The sequence below is a fragment of the Crocuta crocuta genome, unplaced genomic scaffold (genome assembly GCF_008692635.1).
Source record: "Crocuta crocuta isolate KB4526 unplaced genomic scaffold, BGI_CrCroc_1.0 scaffold334, whole genome shotgun sequence".
NCBI classification, from domain to species: Eukaryota; Metazoa; Chordata; class Mammalia; order Carnivora; family Hyaenidae; genus Crocuta; species Crocuta crocuta.
In genome coordinates this window covers 2423428-2435275 of record NW_027533260.1, presented here as the reverse complement: position 1 = coordinate 2435275, position 11848 = coordinate 2423428, and the positions used below count along the sequence as shown (strand labels likewise).

At 44.8% G+C, this 11848-nt stretch overlaps 1 protein-coding gene across 4 annotated transcripts in view; it reads right to left on the bottom strand.

The window, feature by feature from the left end:
* Positions 1 to 2297: 2297 nt before the first annotated feature.
* The window catches only part of LOC144217762 (orphan sodium- and chloride-dependent neurotransmitter transporter NTT5-like), a 29119-nt gene continuing 19568 nt past the window's right edge, over positions 2298 to 11848 (bottom strand). For 2 of the 4 annotated variants that reach the window (XM_077747446.1, XM_077747445.1), the window contains exons 2-12: positions 8454 to 8861; positions 7899 to 8056; positions 7607 to 7752; positions 7232 to 7433; positions 6923 to 7033; positions 6504 to 6745; positions 4946 to 5132; positions 4345 to 4546; positions 4067 to 4226; positions 2814 to 2976; positions 2298 to 2606 (exon numbers count right to left, since the gene is read on the bottom strand). In XM_077747446.1, the coding sequence (XP_077603572.1) occupies positions 2331 to 2606; positions 2814 to 2976; positions 4067 to 4226; positions 4345 to 4546; positions 4946 to 5132; positions 6504 to 6745; positions 6923 to 7033; positions 7232 to 7433; positions 7607 to 7752; positions 7899 to 8056; positions 8454 to 8805 (2199 nt within the window). In that variant the 5' untranslated portion in view covers positions 8806 to 8861 and the 3' untranslated portion in view covers positions 2298 to 2330. The remainder of the gene's footprint in view (positions 2607 to 2813; positions 2977 to 4066; positions 4227 to 4344; positions 4547 to 4945; positions 5133 to 6503; positions 6746 to 6922; positions 7034 to 7231; positions 7434 to 7606; positions 7753 to 7898; positions 8057 to 8453; positions 8862 to 11848) is intronic. The other 2 variants (XM_077747447.1, XM_077747448.1) reach the window with 2 other exon arrangements.

Below are 11848 nucleotides of genomic sequence, written 5' to 3'. Positions count from 1 at the left end.
TCCACATATGATTAATCTCACATTTTTAATACTATATTTTCTCTGTGCTACCTTGTTGGTAATTTCTTTCCATTTGTCTCTTCCTAGTTTTCTAATTGGTTATTTAACCCATCCACTGATGTTTTTAATCACTGATTTTTTCATTTCTAAAAGTTTTTTCATTCCTTTACAAATACCCTGGTCATTTCTGAGAGTCTTTTGTACCTTGTTTTGAAGTCTGGCTCTCTTGTCTTTAAGTATATTAACCATATTGAGTTTATATTATGTATCTGGTAATTCCACTACACTAGGTTTTTGAAGGTCTAATTCTGCTCCTTGTTATTTCTACTAATCTTCCCTTAGGGTACCTTTTTCCTTGCATGTTTTGTGATTTCTTTTTGTGACCTCATGTTCATGGAACTCTGTGGAGCTTGGCAGAGGCTGTGTTTCCCCCAGAGATTATGTATATTTACTTATGACAGGTGCTGGGGGCAAGGCGCTATCCACTGGCACCTTTAAAAAAAATTTTTTTTAATGTTTTATTTATTTCTGAGAGAGAGAGAGAGAGACAGCGTGAGCAGGGGAGGGTCAGAGAGAGAGGGAGACACAGAATCGGAAGCAGTCTCCAAGCTCTGAGCTAGCTGTCAGCACGGACCCCGATGCGGGGATCGAACCCACAAACCATGAGATCATGACCTGAGCCGAAGTCAGACGCTTAACCAACTGAGCCACCCAGGTGCCCCTCCACTGGCACCTTTTATATTAATCTCAACCTGGGTTTTTCAGACTATGCATGTTGTGTGACTCTGAACCAAAATCCCATGTGAGAGAAGTTTTGGGTTACAAATTCTTAAAAAAAAATACATTATTTGCCTGCTATCAGAGACAGAACCAAGACATATAGTTTTTTGCTGTCTAGCCCTTTCACAGCTTTCTGTGTGAGGGGATTTCCTTTTCTTTCATGAACCCAAGTTCTTTAGTCAACTTTAAATCCCAAATCACTAACATCCTAGAGTGGCAATTGTCCCAAGGCAGTTGCTAGCTTTAACTCTTGCTGAAGCTTAGGTTTAATTTTTTTAAATGTTTATTTATTTTTGGGAGAGAGGGAGAGAGAGAACAAGCAGGGGAGGAGCAGAGAGAGAGACACAGAATCTGAAGCAGGTTCCAAGCTCCTTGAGCTGTCAGCACAAAGCCTGACACGGGGCTCGAACCCATGAACTATGAGATCATGACCTGAGCCACCCAGGTGCCCCAAGCTGAGGTTTAACTTCTGATTACCCTTAATTTCTTCTAAGCTCATCTGTGAATTTAAAGAGGATTGTTGGGCCTCAGTTGATTAAGTGTCTGACTCTTGATTTCAGTTCAGGTCATGATCTCACAGTTCATGAGTTCGAGCCCCACCTCAGGCTCTGCACTGTTAGCGTTTGGGGTCCTCTCTCTCCCCTGCATTCTCTTTCTCTCTCTCTCTCAAAATAAAAAGTAAACTTAAAAAATTAAATAAAGAGGATTGTTTTAATATATTTGATGTTACACTTTAGGTGTCAATCTATGGAGTGGCTTGTCTTATTTTGTTGTCACATTGCCTTCAATGAATTCCTCCTTGAGTCTTCAAACTCTGCAGTTAGCCTCTACGGTCTCCCTCATTCCCTACAAAATATCCTTCCTCCAGGCTCCTAGACCTCCCTAGGAAAAGTATACACTGTTGGGTACAGGTTTAAGCTCCTTGGTAGACTTGGTAAAGTGATCAGCTATTCCAACTGCTTATGAGAGACATGAGGAAGCTGCCAATGAGCAGAGAGCTAACCACTTTGCCATAATCAGTGGTGTTCTGAGACCACTGTCCCTTATCTGTTTACTTACAGGAAGGGCCAGGCAGAGAGGGCCTGGGATTCTAGCATGTGAATTGAACAAAGTCAGTGGAAGGCAAGAGTGGGAGCTGAGCATTATTTTTTTCAAGACAAAAGCAAAGTTCCATGGGTACTAGCACCACTTTTACCTTAGTTTAGCAGGGATCAGACCTGACAAGCACCAATTCCAAGAGGAAGGCAGGCTAGGAGAGGTAGGGGGTCAGCTGTCACCATCAATCAAATACTGGAAGTCAAAGAACACCATTATTATGTGTTTGGTGAGGGAAAGTATAGGAGATGCGGAGAATGACAGCTGTGTTAACCTCTATCTGGCCAGAAAAACCTTCCCGATCCAGGAAAACAAAACATCTTTGGGTCCAGTTACATTAGTAATTGCTAATTTTACCTTTTCTAATGTCAAGTTGCCAACTGGGGAGTTCCACTTTGAAAAAGAAGTGATGTTTTGCCAAATAAAATCAAGTATTTATTTCCAAGATGAATTACTCACATGGCAGGGAGGTTTTTCCTTGGTTGTTTATCCATTTTATTAGCCTTCTTTTGGTTTTGCCTCACCTGAAGCCGTGAACGGGGGTTCAGTGAGTTCTTTTTAGCTTCAGGTTTGAAGATAATTGTGCCCTTACTGTGAATCATGGAGACTGGAAAAGCCACATCAACGAGTGTGTATAGGAAGTAGGCAGGGACAGGCAAGATGGCGATGACAATGAAGATGACGAGCAAGACTTTAGCCCATGACGGATAAGTTCGGATCACCTCATTTGACTGTGGAGAAACGGAAGGTTTAGAATCCCAGTTTCTCTGAAGAGGAAGGCTACAGAGGTTGGGGGTAGGACATGAACCAAGGCAAGAGACTAGATAATTGGATCCCCAGGGAACCCGGGATGAGGCGACATAGTCCTAGAGGCCAGAGAAGATCAAAAAGTCCTCACCCACTCCCTACGGGGTCTGGGGTCTGAGAGGGAGGCTCACAATGCTGGAGTCCCAGGCCAAGTAGGTGATGCTCTTCAGAGACAGGTGAATCAGGGTGTTTATAAACAGGACTATCAGCACAAATGGAGACAGAAAGGACCACAGCCAGCGAAAGATCGGGGAGATGGGACGGCCCAACATGATAATCAGGTCTGCAAGGAACCTGGGAGGAAGGGCCACAAGACTTTGGAGGGGCCTGTTCAGGCCTTTCCCAGCCTTGGGGAGGGGTCAGTACAAACCCTGCCCGGGAGACAGAGCTTCACATTTCTTAAATGCTTCTGTTCGCCTCCACAACAGTTTTCTTCTAATTCATCCCCTTTCAGTCTGATTTCTGTCCCAGCCTCAGGATTAAAACAAAACATTTCTCTCCTCCATCATCCTCAGAATAAAAGCAGAGTTCCTAAATGTAGTTTCTTCAAACCCACATATCCACCTTTCCTTGGCGCACCTTCTTAACCCCAACATATATGTACATTGGGTTCCTTTTGCCTAGAATGCCCTTTTATTCTTTCCCTTGACAAACTCCCCTTCATCTGTCTAGGTTCTGTTCAAGCATCCCCTCCTTGCCTGACTCTATCTTCTTTAGAGTATCTGTGTTCCCAGAGTGCCCTTGGCTGCCTCTATCATAGGCTTACTACCCTGCCCTCAAAATCTGCTTACATACGTCTCCTTGGGACTCTAAGAGCAGAAACTCAGTCTCATTTATCCCAGGATCCCCAGGGGTCACAAGACCTGCCTGCCCCTTGGGCACACTCTGGGTAGTATCTGAGAGTATTTGAATCAGCAACTGATGCCAAGAACCACTATCACCTAGAAATGCTGCCACATTTGGATTATACAATGCTTCTCAAATGCTAATGTGCAGACAATTTAAATTCTTGTTACAATGCAGATACAGATTCAAAGGTCTGGGGTAGAGCCCAGGGGTTTTCATTTCTAATAAACTTCCAGGTGAGGCCATTGCTGCTGGTCCAGTGCGCATCTGAGAAGCGAGGGACTGTATGCCCACACTACCCTGGTTAACAGTAGGGCTCAGGAGCTGCTGGGACTTGATATAGTCTGTTCATTGCTTTTCCATTTTATAGCTATTTTCTCCAGGCATCAGCCCGGGAGTTCCTCTTTTCCACCCTCCTGGGGGCTCACCCTAAGCCCTGGGATCAGGGACCTGGTAGTGAGAGTGAGAGGGGCCAACACTCCCTAGGGACCCTAGCTGTGTGGGTGCATGGCTGGACATCCTGGGCTTGGGACATCACCTCCTGGCTCCATAGATCCAGGCCATGGCCACGTTCTCCAACATGACAATGAAGAAGAGGGGCAGAGATGCCCAGTAATCATCCAGCAAGTTCATGTAGTAGCTGCCAGAAGGCCTCACGAAAATGAGGCTGCCCAGGAACATAGGCACACAGATGCCCACTGCAGGAAAACATAGATTTGTATCAAGGTCAGAATTCAAACTAGGTTGTAGAAGAGTCCCAGTGGGGTTAAGCTAGACAACGGTCACAGGTGGGAGTGGGGTCATAGGTCAGAGTACCTGTAAGCAGTTTTGTATGTTTCCTGAGGGAAGTGAAGATGTCCTGGAGAGGGGTAATAATGCCCTGCATGATCCCTATCATGGTGCTCAGCCCCAGGTTCGCCAGCAACACAAAGATGATGATGGCCCAGAAGTTGGATCCAGAAAACAAAGAGATGATATCGGTAAATGCCACAAAGGCCACACCAGGGCCCTCCATAACCTGTGAGCGAAGGGAGGAGCGGCAGGGGCTCTGAACTCATTCTGTAGAATCCTACCTGCATTCCCGTCCCCTCCCCTAGGAAACCATCTGTAGCACTGCCAATGGACATTGTTAAACTCTTCTAGCCCTGAGGCTGAGGGTTTCCTTCAGTGAGAGCTGCTGGTCTGGCAACTCTTTGGGGTTGGGGTGAACAGGCTTATATGAACTCCGATGCTTGGTACTACGGAGGCTCCACCTGCCTTATCACAAAAGGATACTGTGAACCTTGGTCTTGGTTGTCCAGGATGCTGCTGAAAATTGCCTTTCTGGATTCTAGAGGCACCTCAGGAGAGCTGAAGTTTCTGGTGCACCAGGGGCTTTGAAGGGAACATTTGGACCCCACTCCTAACCCTTACCTACCTCCTTCAATTGTTCAGATAAGTTGCAATTGGACAAATGGGGTAGGATCATGCTTTTCACTTGTTCAGGAAGGTTCTTGAACCATTCGGAGTAGATGGAGCTTGGATCATAATACAGACTGTCTGGGGGCCGGGCCTCAGGAGGCAGCACCCCGGTAACTATCAGATTCATCACTGTCTCGACATTCCTGGGGAGAGGGGTGGAATCACATAAAACCATTTGGCCCTTTAAGATAACTTCTCTCTTATCTTCCACATGAGAAGGAAAACCACTAGCCTGGAGTTTTTGATCTAGTTAAAGTACAGCCTGCACTGAAACCTGGGTCTCCAGGGTCCTAGCGCTCACTGCCTGACACCTACTTTCATAATGTGTCTGCCAGAGGCCACAGAGTTTCTACTTAAGACCTGAAGGGTGTTTCCTACAGGGTCATGCAGGGCTTTAGGGCCTATACCTCCTACTATACAATTTCAGAACATTAAAGCTTCTCAACTTCCTTGACCTGCTGGCCTCTCCAATCTCTTAACATACAACTCTTTATTTTCTCTACTTTGGACTCGATCATTCAACCTCTTCCACTTGCCATGCTCCCCATTGCTCAGTATCTCTGGCACGTGACATTCTCTCTGCCTAGCACCACCCACTCTGATCCAGCCAGTCTTCCCCAATGCTACCACTATATCGTTCTCCATATGCAAATTCCTACAAATCCTTACTCAGCTCCCTGAACTCTGTTTACTGCCATGGAAAATGATTCAACATCTATTTCCATAAGGGCAAGTCAACAAGCTGCAGCAAAGTAGCCTGGTGTGATCCAATCTTTTTAATGGTATGTTTTTATATGTAGGTCTATGAATGGGAAACATTATGAAAGAATGCTAATGGTGGTTATTTGTCAGGAGACAGACTCAGCTCGGGATTGCTTCCGCTGGGAAGTCTTCTCTGACTGCCCCCAGGAAGTTAGTGGTTTGCTCTTCTGTGTCTCCTCATCATCCCTACTGCCAGTTATCATCTACTTTGTAGTTATCTGTTTAGTATCTGCTTCCTCAAAAGACTGTGGTTTTCTTGAGGACAGAGATGGTAGGCTGCCTCACCATTGGCTGTGTTTCCAGAACTCAACACGGTTGGCAGATAGGAGATGTTTTATACATGTTTCATGAATATTTTTTAGAATGAATCTTATAGGAGAAGAAAATCAGGAAGGGGCTCTGGGAGCTCTGGTGGTGCCATGGGTCTCCCCCCCCCTTTTTTTTTTTTTGCCTCTTGTCTAATGATTCAGCTGAAGCTATTCTCCTAATTTTCCATGGCAATCTCCACTTAAGAACAGGGTGAACACACCATCGAAAACCTCTGAGTTTGGGGCTTCACTAGTTTAGAAAGGCAGCAGTGAAAGAGAGTTGGAGCGATTCAGGTGTTTCTAAGGTTTAGGATGCTCCTGTTTGAGGGTCCCATACTGACTGAGCCAACAACCCTGAGGGATGGGGGCCTAGACTGGAATTCCATGGGCTATTTCTAAGACTTTGGTCTTTTTGATGATCTCCATATGAAAGATTGGGCTCACTTCAGGTAACATTTGTCGTTGTTCTTTGTGGCCAAGTGGCCCATTATGGCAAATACAAACACCATGGCAGTCAGTGAGGCAGTCAGGTTGAGCAGAGCCACAACAAAGGCATCCAGGACACAGTTGTTGGATCGAGGGATGTATGAGCTGATTGCGGTGAAGCTGCCAAAGCCGTGGCCCATGGATAAAAAGATCTGGTTCCCTGTCCGGCGCCACACTTCCACAGAATACAGGGCTGGCACCTGGGGAGAAGTACCATGCAAACTGGGATATAAAGTGAGAAGGGGTAAACGGTGAGCTGACGGAAGATGAGGAAGAGGTGAAGGAGGGAGCCAGGAGGGCATCTATCAGACTAACAATCATCCTGTCCCTGACACCCCCATGTGGGTAAGAGAATTAAAGGGCAGGGGACACCTCACCTGGGCAGCCAACAAACTGTCGAGACCAAATTTTGCACCTTCCAGCATGAGACTTCGGATAAGGAGACAGAAAAGGATGAAGTAGGGAAGGAGCACTGAGACATACAGCATCTGAGTGGGAGGTATGATTCAGAAACAGAGTTCAGCAAAGACAGAAGCTGGGGCAGTAGGATCAAAGTCTACTGGGAGTCAAAGGTCATATTAGGAGGAGTTAGAAGGTGGAGGCCTACAGACATCAGGTTAGGAGAATGCTAGGGGGTCTTGGGTGGAAAGGAGTCCATCAGATTAAGAAATTAGAGGGTGGCTCACCTTTCCAGAGGACTTGGGTCCTTTTATTATGGAGATACAGATTATCAACCAGGTCACAAAGAGAGAGACACTGAGATGCTCAACTGGTAGCCCACCAATTTCGATTTCATCCGTGGCCTTCAATACATGCCGGTACCAAAAGTATGTAGTGGATGTTGTCCGCGCACATTCAGGATCTGAGGTGAACTGGGCATGGAGGAAACTGCAAGACCACATAACTCCCCCTTCCAATCTCCCTCCACCTCCACCCGCTCCTTCCAATCTCATTCATCATCTTCCTGCTCATCCCTATTTTCTCAACAATCTTGTTCCTTCTTCATTTCCCTATCCTTTTTTCAGCCCTCCCACTTGCACTTTTCTTCCCTCTCTTCTCACCAAAAGTACTGGAGTTCCTTAGTAAGGGGCAAAATGCCCAAGGCAGTGGAGATTGGAAAGACTGAACTAAATAGAAGAGACTCCAGGCCATGAGCACACTGTAGTACAAGCCCACGATGCAGCAAACCTAGGGACCATGGAGAATTCTGGAGACAGAAGAAAGGTAGGCCAGCAGAAAGCAGGGGATTCGACAGAAAAAACTTGACTTGAAGTCATGGGACCCATCCCAGGACAAGGGTTAGGGTGGGAGTGAGGTGTCAAGAGCAAGCTGGGGCAGCCCAGGACTCCTCACCATGAAGCTGGTATACCCCACACCACCAATCCAGGGGCTGATGACCTTCCATACGCCAATGCTGCCCTGACGCATCCTCTGACCAGCTGCCATCTCCAGGAATAGAAGAGGAACCCCGACCAAGAACAGCATGAAGATGTAGACGATAAGAAAAGTGCCTGAGCAGGGAAGTCAGGAGGGGCTCTGAGAATCGCCTGGGTTTTCAGTGCCTGGACTTCTTTGGAGGTCCAGGAAAACACATTCCCCGCAGTGACCTCCCTCAGGGACACACTCAACTATTTCCACACGTCTCATAGTCCCAGGTGTCCCTTTCTCCCCAGTTTCTGGAAGACCCAGATGCCTAATTTCTACCCCCCACCATGCTCATGAACCTAAATGTTCAGCTATCTTGTTTCTACCCACCCAGCATCATAGGTGTCCAGGTACCTGCCTCCCGTCCTAGTCAGGATCCCAAATCCCCCATCCCTACATATCTCAGAGACCTCAGAGTAGCCAGGACAGTCCTTTAGCTCCTCACCCCCTTGTGGGTCCATGATTCCTGGTCCCCAGGCTTACCACCTCCGTTGTGAAAACACAGATAAGGAAAGCGCCAGATGGTGCTCAGCCCCACAGAGAAGCCCACCTGGGCCAGGAGGTACTCAATTTTATTGGCCCAGGATGGTCGGTCAGGGGGGGCTTCATCCTTCGGCTCATCATTGCTTGTGGTCTCATCATTATCTTCATCAGACCAAATGTATGATGGCAGAGTGTCAAACTTCTGTCCCTTCCCCATCAATTCCTCAGTTGGCAACTCAGACTTTAACAGCTGGGGAGCTGAGGTAGTAGAAGTAAGGCATTTGGGATCCAAAGGTCTAGATGTCTGAGCTTTCTCATCTTGGGCCTCCATATTTTCACTAACAGTTGTCATCCAGGGTGAACTCTAGTTCCTGCTTCCACAGGGATGAGGCCTCCTTCCTTGTTGACCTTAAGGGCATCAAGAACTATAGACTTTAGATATATGAGCTAAGGAAAGACAAGACTAATTCTAGAAGAGCCCCTGAGGCCTCAAAACCCTCTTATCCTTATGTGGATAAGAACATGCAGTGGCACCTGGGTGGCTCAGTCAGTTAAGTGTCAGACTTCGGCTCAGGTCATAATCTCGCGGTTTGTGAGTTGAGCCCTGCATCGGGCTCTGTGCTGACAGGTCAGAGCCTGGGGCCTGCTTTAGAATCTGTGTTTCCCTCTCCCTCTGCTCCTCTCCTGTTCACACACACATACACTCTCTCTCACAAATATAAACATTAAAAAATTTTTATAAAAAAAAGATGGAGTCTCTGTCCTTGAAAACACACCAAGGATATGCCTCCCTCTGGAAAATAATGATTTTAAAACAATATGATGTACAATAATACCAAAAGACATAAAATGCCTAGCAATAATTTTAACAAAAGATGAGCAAGACCTTTACACACACACATTATTGAGAGAAAATAAAATTAAGGGATATGTTCATGAACTACAAGTCTTAATAGTATGACAATGTCAATTATCCTCAATCAATCTATATAATTCAATGCAATTCTTACTGAAATCACACAAAGGTTTTTGGGGAAATTGACAAGCTGATTCTAAAATGTACACGGAGGGGGCTCCTGGGTGGCTCAGTCCAGTGAGTAACTGACTCTCGATTTCAGCTCAGGTCATGATCTCATGCTTCATGAGATCAAGTCCCGAGCCAGGCTCTGTGCTGACAGTGCAGAGCCTGTTTCAGATTCTCCCTCTCCCTCTGGCCCTCCCCCACCTGTGCTCTCTTCCTCTTCCAAAATAAACAAACATTTTAAATAAATAAATAAATAAATAAGATGTACATGGAAAGCAAAAGACTTAGAATGGTTAATACAATCTTGATAGAGAAGAACGAAATGTAAGGCCTGATTATAAAGCTACAAGAAATAAGAGAGTATTAAGACTGCACAGGGATCTATGGCACAAACAGATTCTTGGATCAAACTGCTGCACTGTTTAATATGGTGGCTACTAGCCACATATGGCTACTTAATTAAAATTAAGTAACATCAACAATTCAGTTCCTCAGTCATACTAGCCATATATCAAGTGCTCAGTAGGCCACATGCCTACCATACTGGAAGGACAGATAGCAAACATTCCCATTATCACAGGAAGTTCTGTGGATACTACTGGGAGAGTTCAGAAACTCACACAAAAATAGATGCCTGATTTACAATAAAGATGGCACTGCAAAGCTGTAGAGGAAAGGGCATTCTTTTCAATGAATCACTGGATGTTAGAGCAACTGGATATCTACACAGAAATAAGTGAACCCTGGCCTCCCCTACTTCACATATTAAACAATAATCTATTCAAAGTAGATTGAAGTTCTAAATGTGAAAAATGAAACAATAACATTCCAGATGAAAAAACCTAGAAGGATATCAGCATGACTTGAATGTAGGCACAGATTTTTTTTTTTTTTTTTAAAGAGTACACAAAAAGCACCAATGGAAAAGTTTGACATACTGGATTAAATTAAAACTAGAAACTTCAATGAAAACAACAGTAATTGAATAAACAGACAAGCCCTAAGGCAGTGGAAGATATCTGCAACATACGTGGTAGACAGAATAATGCCGTCCTCCAAGATATCCACATCCTAATCCCTATTACCCATGCATATGTTACTTTACATGGAAAAAGTGACTTTTCAATGTGGTTGAGTTATGGATCTTGAAATGAGGAGATCACCCTGGATTATCTATGATGGGCCCAATGTAATTATAGGGTCCTTACACGGAAAAAGGGAGGTAGGGGAGTCAGAATCCAAGGAGAAATTGGGATGGCAGGGGCAGAAGTTAGAGTATCTTGAATGTAGCGGAAGGAGCCATGATTGAAGGAATGCTAGCTGGAAAAGGCTAGGAAATGGATTCTTCCCTAATCCTATGTAAGGAACACAGAAATGCTGACATTTGCTTTTAGCCCAGTAGCCCAAACAGATTTCAGATATCTGACCTCTAGAATGGTATGATAATACATTGATGTTGTTTTAAGCCACTAAGTTTGTAGTTATTGTTAGAGCAACAGCAGGAAACAAAATATATAACCCGAAAAGGGCTTGTTTCCCAAATGATATTTATAAAAGAGAGAAATACCTATAAATAAGAAATAGTAGACAAGCTAAAAAGTGGAGGGAAGGGAAAGAAAGCTTGAACAAGCTTATTAATAGAAACTTGTAATATATACAAATCGATAGCCATAGGAAATTGTGGTCATTACTCAACTTCACTGGTCAACAAGAAAATGTAACTAAAACCACAATAAGAATAGATGAATATATATGTGATAAACTGCATCGAGTAAAAGGTTAATTGTAGAACCTAGGTTGATGGTCATATGGATGGCCATTGTATAAATATTCCAACTTTTCTATATGCCTAAATATTTTTTCAAAATAAAATGTTGGGAGGAACTCACAATGAGACCACTATATACCCACTAGATGAGCTAGTATAATGATAAAGTCTGATTAAACCAAATGATGGCTTGTGTGGAAACTTCTGGAACTCACACAGTTGGCAGAAGCATAGATTGGTACATCTACTTCAGAAAACTAGTTGAGGGGTGCTTGCGTCCCTCAGTTGAGTGTCCAACTCTTGATTTCGGCTTAGGTCATGATCTCATGGTTGTGAGATAGAGAGCCCCATATCTGGATCCTGGGCATGGGGCCTTCTTGGGATTCTCTCTCTCTCTCTCTCTCTCTCTCTCTGACCCTCCCCCCTCAAAATAAATAAATAAACATTTAAAAAAAAAAGAAGACTACTTTCACTTATAAGTGGAACAGGAGAAACTTAACAGAGGACCATGGGGGAGGAGAAGGGGGAAAATAGTGGGGGAGAGGGAGGGAGGCAAACCATGAGAGACACTTCAATACTGAGAACAAACTGAGGACTGATGGG